This window comes from Plecotus auritus (genome assembly GCF_963455305.1).
Source record: "Plecotus auritus genome assembly, chromosome: 7".
Classification (NCBI taxonomy): Eukaryota; Metazoa; Chordata; class Mammalia; order Chiroptera; family Vespertilionidae; genus Plecotus; species Plecotus auritus.
This window is the reverse complement of record NC_137774.1, coordinates 14,997,836-15,012,924: the sequence shown is the minus strand read 5'-3', so window position 1 is coordinate 15,012,924 and position 15,089 is coordinate 14,997,836. Positions and strand designations below refer to the sequence as shown.

Sequence of the window (15,089 nt, the reverse complement as noted above, 5' to 3'; positions counted from 1 at the left end):
TGGTAGCACCTTTAAAATAGCAACACATTAACACTCACAAATGTATATATACATGCTGAGAAGCTGAATATAACAAGAGATTAATAAGAGCGCGAGTAGCAGAATGAATGACTAGGAGAGGAGTGTTAGTAAAGGAAGAGGGTGTTGGCATTAATTGCTCCAAGCTGAGGAGGCAGGTCAGGGCTCCTGGTGCAGGCTGCTCCAGGATCCAAGAGGGGACAGCGGTCAGGACACCTTGGCAATGCATCTCGCGGCTGACAGCACTTCCCTAACCCTCATCAGTTCCCTCTGGCTCCGAAGGTTGCCAGGGCTGTGGGGACCGGAGGGGGCTCTGCAGGCCAGTGGGTGGGGGAGGCAGGGAGGAAGGAGACAGGTAAGGCTCGGCCCCACTGTTCTCTTCTTCCATCCCATCTCCCATCTCTCATCAGGATTCCTGCGATGCTCGGAAGTACTCCCAGGTCCTCGGGTCTCTGCCCACCTTGTCACTTCCTACTTCTTGTTTTCATCGGTCACGGTGGCTGAGACCATGCCTGTTCCCAATGCTAGTCACCTGGGGCAGTGAGGGACTCCGCTAGCCTCTTCAAGGTGCTGCTGGGGAGGCGGGCAATGCGGCTGCGGCGGGAGATGGAGGAACTGAGGGCAGGAAGGAAGGAGGGAAGGTAGGAAGGTCACAGCTGGACACCAAGCCTTGAGCACCAACAAGTACTTCCCAGGCCAGATCTGAGGGTGTGAGAGGGGTGGGGGCGGGGAGCTTTGCGGGGTTTGGGAGGGAAGTAGAGGTGAGGGGCTGAGTAGTCCATTCCCTGGATTAACCAGTGAACACTAAACGCCTCTCTCATGAAGGGGGGGCCTGAGGCCTTTACCCAAAGAAGGTAGCTACCCTTCATCTCTAGTATAACCCTGTCACAGCAAGGGCCAAGGGAACCTCAGTCAGATCCAGCCGCTGGCCCTGCTCACGGGACTCCTGCTACTGGCTCCAAGGTGTCCAGGCACATGGGGGCCTGCAGTTGGCCCAGGCATCCACCGCCCTGGTGAAAGCTTCTCTCCCCCAACACCTCCCCAACCTCACCTCACAATGCGCCTCTTCTTGCGGGCTGAGGTCTCAGGGAAGGAAGATGCTGGCTTGGGGCCCTTCGTGGTGAACAGGGGCACAGGTCCACTGAGGGAGGGGAAAGATGAAGGGAGGCAGGTCAGGAGGGAAACAGGAAAGGCTGAAGCACCTCCTTCCTCTGGCCCCAGCTTGGGGGGTGGGGAGGTTGGACAGGACGACCTCTGAGGCTTCTTCCTACTAAGCGGTGGATTCTTCTCCCCACCTCTCGGCCTGGGCTGACAGCTGAGTGACAGGCCTGTTCTGGGAGAACATCCAGGTGTCAGTTTCTGGTGTGTCCAGGGAACTGGAGTTCAAACGATTTCACCCTTCCACCTGCCCGCCTGGAGCTTGTTACTGAGAGGTGGTTCGGGCAGTGGGAGAGGTGGGGGTGCGGTGGGCAGCCTGCCGCCCTTGGCCTCAGACATCCAGGTGTCTGCCACTTGTTCTTGCCCTTGGATTGTCCTGAGCTGGTTACTGTCCCCCTACTCTGACATGGGGTAGAAGGTGTGGGTAAGAGCTTCATCTTCTCTAAAAAACGCTGAATAATGTTTTCTGGGGATCCCCCTCCTGGGTTCCACATGCTAGGCTAGACGGTAAAATCTGGGGGCGGCAGCGGCAGATAGAAGTATTTCTCAGGGGCACACAGAACTCCAATCGGGGCAAAGGACCCAAGCGATGTGGAGGAACAGAGAGGGCTGGACTGCCCTCGTGAATTCCTGCTCCCTGCTCACCCTCCCCAGGTGGGGGTCCCATTTGTAGCTACTCATGGCGTGCCACAAACCAGCAGAGCTGGCAGCCTTGAAATAAACAGACAAGGAAGGGCTTCTGAGAGTAGCAATGGCTCCCCGAAGCTGTGTGCTCTGCCCTGCTGGGCCTGGGGAGTGACCTGATCAGACCAAAGGGAAAGAGACAGCAAACGTCTAGGCTCCAAGAGCTGGGCTGTGTTTCACTCCTCCAGGCAGCACCACTGTCCCTCGCCGACCCCTGGCTCCCTGCTGGGAGGGCTGGGAGGAATGCAGGAGGGGACACTCACCTGGGGATGAAGGTCTGATCCAGCCTGTTCTGGGGCACATTTTCCCAGCCAGCACATTCATGGAAACCCAGCTTTGAGGGGGGCTCCTCGGAGAGATCAAAGGTGATGTTGAGGTTCCGAGCAGGCAGGGCCACTGGGGTGGAGCAGTTCTGCAGGGCAGAAGGGCCCAGAGGCACCCGGCTTTTGATGACTGTGGCTGGGCAGAAGCGAGGGGAGTGGCAGGGGGAGGAGACCCTTCCCTTTTTGGGGGTGGTGGGTCCGAGTGAAGGCTGAGTCTCAGGCAGGGACCCCCTTCGCAGGCAGGGCAGGAAGGACTGGTGCTGGCGCTTGGTCCCCAGCCTTGGGGCTTGGTGACTGTCCTGCTCTGAGGGGCTCAGTTTCCTTCTTCTCTTCTTCTCCACGGACTGCAGAGATGCCTGGGCAGAGGTGCAGTCAGGCCCAGGTGGCGCCCCCAGACTGTGCACGAGGCCACTCAGTTGCCTTGCCATGGTCCGGGTCACAGGGCCAGAGTATCTTGGAAGCTCTGAGTATAGAGAAGGAGGGTGTTGAGAGGAAATCAGGGACTAAGCAGAAGAAAGTAAAGTTTCTAGAATTTGGGGAGAGAGACATGGGAGATATGCAGGAGTCCCTAACTCCTCAGTTCTGTCAGGACTCCTGGGGCCTCTCTGCACACCCTATGATCCCAAAGGTCCTTTCCCAGCACCTGAAGCCCCAGCTACCCCTCGGCACCAGCTGGCTTTGGAGACAGCACCAATAGGCAGAGGCAGAGGAGTGGCGAGACTCACTTGACTCTGCACACAGCTCCTGAGCCAGAGGTGCCTCCCTGGCTGGGCCAGGAGTCCTGGAGGCCTCTGTTCCAGGCCCAGGTTTTTCCTCTCGCACCAGCTGCTGCAGGGTCTCAAACTCTGCGATCATGTCAGGGGTCAGGAGGTTGGCTGCTTGGAGCAGGGAGTACTGCCGCTGGGCCAGGCACAGCACCTTCAGCACCAACCTGGAACAGAGAGAAGGGGATGCCCATCCTACTCGGACCAGGCTGGCCAGGATCCTCTCCGCCATGCACCTGGCCCCATTGCTCCAGGTGTGGGGAGGAGCACAGGTAGGCTGCCTGCCCCACCCTCCCAGCCATGGCTCCTGCTATGCCACATCCTTGCTGAAGACCAGGGTTGGCAGAATGGTCACAGGTAATGGTGAGAGGCTTTACCCACCTAAACCTGCCTCCCGACAAAGACAGTGACCTGGGGAATAGGGAAAGGGTGCGAAGTGGCCTTGGACTTAGGAGGTGCAGTGATGTTGAATAAGTTCATTTACCGGAAGGGCAATGAAAGGTAGCGGTGAAGAGCCAGGCTCAAGTCAGACTGCCAACCTGGCAGCTCAAATCCCTGTTCCACACTTCCCACCTGCTGAGCTGGGATCACTGCTTACCCTCAATCTCCACTTCTTTTAAATGGGGATAACCCAACTCATTAGATTCTTGGGAAGATGAAATGAATTATTTTATACAGAGAGTGTTTAAAGAATACTTGGTGCCCAACCGGTGTGGCTCAGTGGTTGAGCATCGACCTAGGAACCAGGAAATCACAGTTTGATTCCCGGTCAGGGCACATGCCCGGGTTGTGGGCTCGATTTCCAGTGTGGAACAAGCAGGAGGCAGCCAATCAATGATTCTCTCGTGTCATTGATGTTTTTCTCTCTCTATCCCTCTCTCTTCCTCTCTGAAATCAACAAAAATAACAACAACAAAAACACACACCTGGCATATGTACTCAAGAGTGAGCACTATAAAGTTAACGAACTATTGTTTCCTGTAAAGTAGAAATAATGCCATCTTGTTAGGGTACGAGGAGATTAAATAAGATAGGCTGTGTGATCTGGGTTCTGAGAGGACCCCTAAAAATGCCTTCAGTCTGTGCTTTCTATTGCATGGCTGAGATGCTGGAAGAGTATGCGTGAATCAATGCATACTTCACATGCACTGAGGGGCTACTTAAGGGAAATTATGAGCGTAATGCTATTATTGATGTTGTAAATTTAGATTCTAATAAAGCAAATTTCCTTTCTGTCAGGCACACCTACGATAAAAGAGAAAACACAATTATCTCGGTGGGGATTATTCATGGCCAATAATTTATCCTCAGGTAGCATAAGCTACTACCTGCCCGGACACCTCTGAGCCTCCTCCTCTGCCCTCAGTGTGTGCTCAGGGAAGCCAGGCTCATTTTCTAAAGCAGCCTCCAGGCCTTTTTGAAAGAAGGCAGGATATAAATTAAAAAGGACACGGCGGAAACTCATTCCATATCCGCCTGAGCCGCACATACTAGTATAAAGATTAGACTACTAAGGAAAGTGGGTGTTTGGGAGAAATGTACTGGCTAGATGTCAGATGAGCAGGTCTGGCCCCATCCCTCTCACTGTAGTTGTGTGGCCCCGGGCAAGCGCCTCAGTACCCCATCTGACAAATGGACACTTGGTCTATGTCAGGGGTTTTCCAATTAGATTGGAAGAAACCCATCTGAGGACATTTTAAATGGAGCAACTCTGCCTTATCCGTTCTCCATATTAGACTTCAGCGTAAGATTTCATTTGAAGGACTCTGCAGCAATAAAAATTCTGAAAACCACTGAACTGGAAAAATCTAAGATTGACTCCGTACCCTGGTGGTCTCAGATCCTAAAGTCTAAAGACAAAGAGAAATTATTTTCGACGATCTGATTGTTACGGTTTTTCCAAGTATGGAGGCGATCAAGAATGTTCTGCAACCCCTAACACTTGGGGTCTTCTGTCACATTTTATTAGCACTTCAGCTCAAAGAAGTAGGGGAGAATCACTAGGGCTATGATCCCCAAATCACAGCCACGACTGAAGCAACTTGTCAGAAGCCACAAGACCAGAAGCATGGCAGAAGTGAGAACCCCGGTGTCCTGGCTCCTCGCAATGGCGGTCACCAGGCAGAGACCCTGAGTTATAAGTAGGAGCCTGCAGTTGTTCCCTGGGCTCTAGGGGACATCGCGCCAGTGCGTCCCTGCCACTGCTGGGCCCCAGGGAGTCAGCAGCAGGAGACAGATAATAAGCTGCTGATTATTCAGGCTGCAGCATTTTTGCTGAGTTGGAAACAGACACTCCCCAACAAGAAATAAAATTAAACAGGCCCTTCTGTCTGAGAGCTTTAAATACATTGCCTAGCATGAAGCATGCTGGGGAGGGCAGAGTGGGGTTGGCAGCAGCAGAGCTAAGTGGCAGGGGATTTATGTTCTGGGGGCCAAGGGAAAAAATATTAGCAGCACCTCTCTATTAAGCACAGAAATAATGGTCTGAAATCTATCTCTCTGGCTTTGGGTGGTGGTTTGTATTTACTTCTGAGAAGAAACAGCTACAGCAGTCTGTGGATGAAGAGACATGGTAAACACCTGACTCGGGAAGGCTGCCCCTCCTCAGCCTGCCACCTGACTTCTCTTGACAGCTCCCTCCTTGCTGAGGACGGGCAGCTTGGCCCTCAGACTGAAAAGCAAAGCACTAACCCGGGGGCCCTGCCCTAACTCGGTGCTTGCCAGCTATCCCGATGGAATTTGGTGTTTTGCTTCCCTTTTGTTGGTCTGCCAGCTATGGGGAGGTGTAAACAGAGAGAGGATAAATAAATAGAATAGGTGATAATATCAAGTTGTTAAAAGCAGATAATGGCCGGCCAGCTTGGCTCAGTGGTTGAGCATCAACCTAGGAACCAGGAGGTCACAGTTTGATTCCCGGTCAAGGCACATGCCTGGGTTGCAGGCTCGATCCCCAGTGTGGGGTGTGCAGGAGGCAGCCAATCAATGATTCTCTCTCATCATTGATGTTTCTCTCTCTTTCTCCCCCTTCCTCTCTGAAATCAATAAAAATTTATTAAATTTTAAAAAAATGCAGATAATGGACATTGCTGAAAAACTTTGACTCTTAACTAGAGCAGAACCAGAGCTTTTGTGACTTAGCATCAACTCCCACCCCAGGAGGCTGGGACCCATCTTCTCCCTCCTTGGACTCCAGAGAAGAGTAAGAGGATACCTACTGCTTAGAACAGTCCCTTTCCAGGTTCTGTGGTGAGAGGTGGCCCACGACTTGCTTGGCCTCCAGGGTCAGGCCAGGGGACTCCAGCAGTGACTGTCGGAGGCTCTGTTTTGACACCTGGATTGGAACCTGAAGAGGAAGGAAGTCATCGGTAGCGGGCCCGTGATGACCTCCCTCCCTATGTACGCAGCTTCTAAAATCTTTCCCCTTCCAAGAGAGGGGATGAGAGCTCCTGGGATGTCCAGTCCTCGTCTGGCTTTTCTTCCTCCCAGTCTCCATCCTCCCTGCCTGCTCTCCTGAGGTAGCACACCCTCCTCATTTCCAGACACACAGGATCCGACAGAATAGCTCTCCTCAGACAGGACCTGAAAGCCTCCAATGACTAACATGTGACCTCCAGGTAGAGAACCTGGGCCTGAAGGGACTCCATGAGTCGGAAAGGCATTTCCTCGAATATCCCACCAGCTCGAAGTCCTACCTCCTTGGCCGGGCCTTTGTCTTTGTCCTCCGAGGGCTGCTCCTGGTCTGAAGAGTTCCCTTCCCTGACCTTCTCCACCTGGGCCTCTGTCCCCAGGCTTTCCTCTTGAAGGACAGCAGACCCTGGGTGGAGCTCTGGGGTGCAGGGCTGGCCGGAAAGATGAGATGGTGGGGAGGAGCTGGAAAGGCTAAGGGGGAAATGAGAGGTTTAGGGGCGGGAAGTAGGGGCAGGTGGGGAAAGCAGGGAGGGGGCAGGTGGTACAGAGCCCATAAGGATGGATGCTTGGGTAACAAGTGAGCAGTAGCTGAGGTGGGCAGAAGGAGCCAGAAATTTTCTGGTTTAGGAAACAATGACACCAACCTCTTAACTGTACCTTCTTTTGAATAGTAGATGCTGCCTATACAGGCTGGGGTATCATTTACTCATTTGACACAGAGCATTCTGGGTGCCAGTCAGTGTGCTGGGCACTGGGCACAGAAGCAAGGAGTCCCTCACCCTCCAGAAGCTGGAGAAGGGGGGTCTTTCCCTGCCGAACTGAAGGATGAGGCAGGTATGGGCCACAGAACTCACGGTGGTTGTGGAGTGCCCGATTTGGGGGGCTGTGGGAGGTCCTGTAGTGGGGCCTGGGCTCCCGCCTCATACATTCGAAGCTTCTCCCTCAGACTGGCCACCTGGAACCCAAACAGCCAGTTCCTCAGAGTCCCAAGTGAGCAAAGGAGGCAAGGGCTGCCCCTTCCCCCTGGCATCGAGTCCTGGCCACACCCCAATGCTCCTGTCTCTCGTTCTCCTGCCCCCCACCCCACCGCGCCAGGGAGCCCTGCCTCCCAGCCATGCTCCCCAGGTGGGCTCCTCACCTCAGCCTGGAGCTGCTGGCAGATAGTGGCGTACTGGCTGATGTGACAGTCCAGGCTGACCACATTGCTCTTCAGCTGAGACGGGGATACAGGGGAGAGATCTGTTTGTTCATTTGAAGTAGCTTTAAGCTACCACTGCAAAAGGCCAGGCATTGCGCCAGGCACCTCACTCATATTCCTGTGACTCACACTCACAACTAGGGAAACAGACTTGGGAAGGTCAGGGGCTTGCCTGAGACCATAGCAGGGGGCAGAGGTTGCCCTTGAACCCAAGACCCCTGACCGCCTGAGTAATGCACTCACCAGGCAGCCCTGGGAGAGCTAGAGCTCCCTGGGGGCGGCAGGGGAAGCAGAGCAGCTCTGCCCTTATCTGTGTTACGTGCTGGTGTTTATGGTGTTTTGCTGCTAAAAGCAAGTCTGAAAAGGATCACTGGCCAACACTCAGCCACGCCCTCCTGTTGCCTCCCTCTTGAGACGATTCTGCCGCAGTCGTCCAATGCCGTATTTTACTCTTTTTTCAAGTCTTGGAGACCATCCTGCCTCTCCCCCACCCGAGGTCTTCCCAAGGACAGGGACTGGGTCACTTCTACCAGTTTCCCCGAAGACAGAGGCTCGGGAATGTCTTCCCTCTGCCTTGTGGGAATCCTTGTTCCACACACCGGAGGAAGCCTGTGGGTCCTGCCCCTCCCTCCTCCCAGCCTGGGGACTCCCCCAGGTCAGGCTGCACGCACCGAAAGTTTGATTTCCTTGGCCCGGTCGGCATACTTGAGGGTGTTGTAAGTGTCCTCATACGTCAGGCTAGAGGGGCTGATGGCAGCAATCATCACTGTGCGGCAGTTGCCCCCAATGGAGTCCTTGAGCAGTCGGGTCAGCTTGCTGTCCCGGTAGGGCACATGAGACTTGCGACCCTGGGGGGCAGCGAGTGGGCCCGGGGTGAGGTGGCTGGACTAGGCAGACCCAGGCTGGGACCTGGCAGCCTCTGGCCCAGGGCTGAAGGGAGGAACCCTTGGCTTTGGGCATCCAGTGGCTGTCCTGTAGGGAACCCTGGGTCTGTGCAGCCTTACCTTTGCATCGGCCAGGGCAGCCTTACCTTTGCATCGGCCAGGGCATTGAGGACATTGATGAGGGCCAGCAGGGAGCGGTTGATGTTGGCACCCTCCCGCAGCCGCTCCCCCTTCGCGTGGGTGCTGGACGCCCGCTCCGAGCCAGCCAGGTCAATCAGGCTCATCTTGGCCACCTGAAGGGCCTGGGTCAGACCTGGAACCCGGTCCTGCTGCTTCACGAAGATCTGGGGGCAGAGGGCAGGGATGAAGGGGGAGCTGGGCGCCAGGAGCCCCGTCTTCAGGCTCCGACCCATGACCCCTCTCACCTGGAAGATGGCATGGGAGCGGGAGGAAGTAGCATTGGCGTCAGTGGGGTGCTGTGTGCGGTTACGGTTCCCCCTGGTCAGCATCTCCAGCAGCTGCTCAGCTGAGGTTGGCTACAGAGGAGATGACCAGGAAGGGAGCTGTGGTTTCCCCCAGCAGGAGGGTTGATCTTCAGAACCCAAGTCACCAGCACCGCCATGGGATACGGGGCACACCCAAACTGCCTGGTGAGGGAACTCTGCAGGACCAATGGGACTGCTCGTGCCACCCAAGCCCAAGGTCACACCTGGTGGAAGGAAAGTCCTTGTACCACCACCCCCTTGTCGGGATCTTCACGGATGGCAAGGGGTCCCTTGGGCTCCAGGAGATCGTGGATCTGCTCATTGTACACCTGAGGAGAAAGGAAGCAAGGGAGAGACCTGAGAGACAGGGCCCCTCCGGAAACCTGTCCCCTAGGGGCTGGGAGGGCTGAGCTTCTGGGCAGGGGAAACATGACCACACACCAGACGGGAGTCACATTTTGCGGGATGGGATGGCGTTAAGTGACAGAGCAGGTTTAGTTCACACGTAGTCTCTCTCTGAGCTGTGTCTGTCCTCTGGGCTCTCCTGGGCCCCCATCTGCCCACTTCCTACCACCCTCTCCCCCACTCCACTCCCTCTTGAGGTGGTTGTGAGAATGAGGGATGGGCCACCCAGTTCCAGGGAGGGGACAGCCCTACCTCCTGGTAGCTGATGAGCACCTCGAATCGCTTCTCCTCCTGGCGGGCCTCCAGCCGCCTATACAGTTCCATGGTGGTCAGGTACATGATGCCGGGGTCCCCCTCTCTTCCCAGCATGGTGTGTGTCTTCCCGGCCCCAGTGGCCCCATAGGCAAACACTGCAGGGGACAGAGTGGGGAGTAGGGTGGTGGCAGGGCCAGACCCACCTTCTCCAGTGGCTCCCCCTGTGCATTTCCACCCAGCTCACCCTTCCCTCCCCAAGCCCCTTCCTTTGCCTTCCACCTGCTTCCAATCACTCACACACCCCCAAGTTTGCACTGCAGCGTGGGATCCCCACATCTAGGTCCTGGCTTTCCTATAGGTCTGCAAATTCTAGGGCAAAGGGGTCTCCATGGTGGGTGTGGCTCCTCCCTTCCTCAGGGATGCCCTCTCCTCTGCTGAAGGCCCAGGGCTCGTTCCCTTCCATCACTTACCTCAGTTTATAACCACACACTTGGAGTGTGATTTTGATTAGTGTCTTCACCCCCCACCCCCCAACTGTAAGTATCAAGAGGACAGGAACCATGTCTGTCTGATCTGCTACTGTATCCCAGGGCCCAGGAGAGTACCTCACACACAGGAGAAGGGTGAATGGGGGAGCCACAGAGAATGCAAGGGCCAGAGCCCTCCTCAGCAAGTGTCCAGCTGAGGGGGAGGGGACCCCTGTCAGAGGCACATAAAACCCTGAGAGGCAAGCAGGGAGGCAAGGCAGCTACCAACCAGGACTCTTCTCCCTCCCTGCCCAGATTCTCACCGGAGCAGTTGTAGCCCTGGAGGAAGCTGTCCAGGATGCTGTGGGTGGTGTGCTGGAAGACATCCTGTTGGGTGGCCGCCTCGCCAAAGACCCGGTCAAAGACAAATGTCAGGTCTTTGCCCTTCTTCTTGGGGCCGTCATGGACGCTGCCCCATTTCAGGCCAAGGAAGCCCCCGTCGGGCTCTTCAGGGTCAAACACCAGCACCCGCTCATCCACCACCTGAATCACAGGCCTCCGCTGGCTCTCTTGCTCCCGTGGGGTGAGGGGTCGAACCCGAACCACAACCTGCACGGCGCTGTCCTCCACTGCCATCACCATGTCAACACCTGGGCAGAGACACAATGGATATGAGGACCAATCCGACCCCAGGCTACAGAGGAGATGACCAGGAAGGGAGGCTTGCCCCCTCAGTCTAGCATTCAAGGCCTCCTTCCACCCCCACCCCGACAGCTGATCTCTGTTTTATACCTCAAGAGAATAAGAATATTGGTGCCAGCACCAATTATTAATAAATATCTCTTTCCCACTTGAAATACCATGTTTGTCATATCCAAATGACTGTGTTTTTTTCAGAGGCCTATTGCTGGGCTTTCTGTAATGTTCCACTAATCTGTTCTTATGCTAACACCACACTGTCTCCATTCCATTCTTTTACAGTATGCTTTTCATCTTCTAAGGCAAGACCACCCTCCCCGTCCACTAGTCTTTCTTTTTCATGATCTTCTTGGCTATAGTCAAACATTTACTGTTCTATTTGACTATAAGAAAATTTTATCAATTCCATCCCCAACCCAGAACACATCCCATTCCCCCCCCCCCACACACAACAACAACAAAAAACACCTTATTGGAATTAAAACTGGAATGGTACTACATTTACATATTTATTTTATATTAAACCTTTTCGTGCAAAAACATGGCTCTTGCCTATTTGTTCAGATATTTTTTTATGTCCCTCAATAAGATTTTATAGTTTTCTTTCTCTTCAGATAGCTCTGTAATTGCCCTTTTAATGTAATTCCCAAGAACTTTATGGACTTAATCACTCTTATGAATGGAACAGCTTCCCCCATCTCTATTTCCAGGTGGCAATTGCTAGTATGGAGAAACACGATTGATTTTTATACATCTGCCTTATAACCACCACCCTCAAACTCTCTTATTAATTTCAATTGTGTGTGTTTTTTTAAATTAGGGTTTTCTGGGTTTTTCAGAGTATGCAATTATATATCAGAAAAGAAAATAATTTTTTTTTACCTTTTTTCTCTATATTTATACCAAATATTTTATTTTCCTTTCTACTGCAATCCCTAGAACTTCCACAACAATGTTGAATAATAATGATGACAATGAGCATCTCTGTCTTGTTTTTTTATTTTAAAGGAAATGGCTTTAGTGCTTCACTACTTAGAAATTATTTTTGGATATATAGTCATTATCATAGTAGTAATTTTTTCTATTCTTATTTTACTTAGAGTGGTTATTAGAAAGGTCTAAAATTTTACCCAGTGCTCTTTCAGCATCTCCTAATATGTCTCTTCTCCTTTATTTTGTTGAAGTAGTAAATTACTTGATAGTATTCCTGGTATCAAACCAACCATGCATTCTTTGAAAAACCCTACCCTGACCGTGCTGAAGCTGTAAATTTTTAAATCATCTAATGTGTCAAATTTTCTTTTATGATTTTGTCATCTTTCAGAAGACATTCCTTCCCCAAGGTAACTATATTTCTATCTAATACATTTTATTTTTAAAATTTAGGTTTTTATAAAGTTGGATTTATTTTTTTGTGAATAATATGTGGTTTCTAGATTTTTTTCCAAATGGTAAGCAATCATCTCAAGATCATTTATTAAAAACTGTACTTTTTGCCCTAACCAGTTTGGCTCAGTGGATAGAGCGTCGGCCTGCGGACTGAAAGGTCCCGGGTTTGATTCCGGTCAAGGGCATGTACCTTGGTTGCAGGCACATCCCCAGTAGGGAGTGTGCAGGAGGCAACTGATCCATGTTTCTCTCTCATCGATGTTTCTAACTCTCTATCCCTCTCCCTTCTTCTCTGTAAAAATCAATAAAATACACTTTAAAAAAATGTTTAAAAACTGTACTTTTTTTTAATTTTAAAGAGGGGGGGGAGAGAGGGAAAGGGAGGGAGGGAGGGAGAGGGAGAGAGAGAGAGAGAGAGAGAGAGAGAGAGAGAGAGACATCGACCTACCACTCCACTAATTTATACATTAATTGTTTGATTCTTGTATGTGTCCTGACCAGAAATTGAACTCGCAACCTTGGTGTATCAGGACAATTCTCTAACCAACTGAGCTGGTTAGATATTTTTTTATGTCCCTCAATAAGATTTTATAATTTTCTTTCTGCCAGGGCTAAATAGTTCATTCTTTCTCTACCAATTTCAAATGCCACATTTAACATAACTAAGTTCTCCTATGAACATGAATTTGTTTGTGAACTCTCTATCCTGTTCTGCTGATGCATCTATTCCTTTCCCAGGAACTCACTGTTGTAATTATTGTGGTTCTATAATATCTCACCTCATTGTTCTTTTTCTGGCTATTCTTAAGCATCTTGTCTGCCATATAATTTTAGAATCAGCTTATAGAATTCTATGAAAAATCCTGCTAAGACTTTAATTGGAGTACTTTGAATTTATAGGTTAATATGAAGAAAATTGGCATCTTCATAATATTAAGTCTTCCCATCTAGGAACATAGTATCTCTTTTCATTATTCACAACTTTATAATCCTCAGTAAAATTTTATAGTTTTCTTCATTTGAGTTTTGTGTATTTCTTGACAGGCTTATTACCAGTTATTGTATAGTCTTTATTATATTGTGAATAGGCTCTTTTAAAAATTGCATTTTCTAATTCGTTTTGCCAGAATATAGGAAAGCAACCGATTTCAGTATGCAGATCTTGTATCTGGCCACATTACTGAACTCCCTTATTAGTTCTAATAGACTGTCATTGATTCTCTTAGGTTTTTCAATTAAATGATGGTATAGTTTGCAAATAATGACAGTGATTTTCTATTTTTAGCTCTTCTATATTTAGTTCCCCACCCTTCACTGTCCATTAGGAATGGGTGTTAAATTTTATCAGATGCTTTTTTGGCACTAGCTGAGATGATCACAGTGTTTCTCCTTTAATTTGTTAATGTAGAGGGTGACATGAACAGATTTCCTAATGTTGACCTGGCAATAATTCCAAACACTTATTTGCTTATTCCCTCTCGTATTCCCCTCGGACCTCTCTCCTTGTTTTTCTCATTTCTCCTTCAAGCCAGCCTACCAAGGGTAGAGATGGAATTTTTGCAATGCAGGAGTCACAGATATCCTGGAAAAGTTCAACCCAACTCTAGGGATATGTTAACAGGAGTAAGGGGCTGTTCCTGGGGAATATGAACAGATGAGTGTTTTTCCAGGTTCCGCTGACAGGACCAAGGTCATTCAGGAAAGAAAACTGGAATTTCTACCTAATACTACAGCAAAGAACTCATGTTTTTTTGTTTTTGTTTTTTGTGGGAGGAGTGGGGGGGAGAATGAGGCTGAATTGAGCTGATTTGAAACTCCTGTCCCACCTCCAAACTTCTTAATTTCTCCCTATACAAATCAAGATATCAGCTAATAATAACATATATATATATATTTTTTCATATACATATATGAAGGGAGGAGATAGAAACATCAATGATGAGAATCATTGATCGGCTGCCTTCTGCACAGCCCCTACTGGGGATTGAGCCTGCAACCCCGGCATGTGCCCTGACCAGGAATTGAACTGTGACCTCCTTGGTTTATGGGTCATCACTCAACCACTGATCCACACCGGCCTGGCCAATAATAATTTTTTTACATGTGTATAATTTTTTTCTTGTTCTAGCAATTGGACTGCAACTGCCTACCCACTAGATGAGGGGCTGTTTAAGCAACTTACAAGTAGAATCTCCTTTCATCTCCATATCAATCCCACAAACAGATACTTTTTTTTTTTTTGCTCCCCGCTCCCTCCCCCCCCCCACCGATACTATTCTTATACTCATTTTTCAATGAGCAAATTGAGACTGAGAGGGGGGGGGGTTAAGCAACTTGCCCAAGATCCCAATCTAGTAATGAAGCCTTGTTCCAACCCAGGCAGTCTTGACTGCAGAGTCTGCATACAGCCTTATAATGAATGCTATTATATATTATGCTTTCCTGATCACATTGTTGTAATAGTCTCTTATGTTTTATAATAATTATAATCTCTTTTATGTAACTAGCATAATGTATTATGCAAACACTTCCAGCTATATGGACTGCACCTAATTTTCAACACTCAGAGAGAATTCCTGTCTCCCATCCTCGCATCTCCATCCCCATAATCACCCTTCACCCAGGGAAGAGAAGGCAGAGGGAGTCTACATTGGCTGCCTTAATGGCAGTCCCAGCTCCCCACAGGGAGGGTTTCAGCTGAGGAGGAGCGACAGAGCAGCCTAACATTCTAAGCAGGAAATTAAAAAGGGCACTGGCAGCGGAGTGCGTGTAACCTTTACAGTTCTCTCCTCTCCGCTTCCTGAGGGCCAGTGAGGCAGACTGTTTGCCTAATGAGATGTTTTCCTTCATTCTGAAACAGCGCTAGGGGCACGGGTTGGGGGTGGGGGTGACACTTGGCATGGCTGCAGCTAGGACACCTGGGTCCTGGTCCTGTGCTCTGCATCTGACTGG

The 15,089-nt window shown here is 50.5% G+C and overlaps 1 protein-coding gene across 1 annotated transcript; it reads right to left on the bottom strand.

The window, feature by feature from the left end:
- Nucleotides 1-542: 542 nt before the first annotated feature.
- Nucleotides 543-10,691, bottom strand: KIF18B (kinesin family member 18B; the record flags this gene model as incomplete). Its single annotated transcript, XM_080681543.1, is given in 15 exon segments — nucleotides 543-633; nucleotides 1,070-1,159; nucleotides 2,124-2,659; nucleotides 2,661-2,686; nucleotides 2,909-3,114; nucleotides 6,163-6,290; nucleotides 6,640-6,826; nucleotides 7,210-7,310; nucleotides 7,494-7,568; nucleotides 8,225-8,401; nucleotides 8,584-8,781; nucleotides 8,863-8,973; nucleotides 9,147-9,251; nucleotides 9,580-9,737; nucleotides 10,373-10,691. Coding segments are annotated over 15 exon segments (2,508 nt in total).
- Between the last annotated feature and the right edge of the window lie 4,398 nt (nucleotides 10,692-15,089).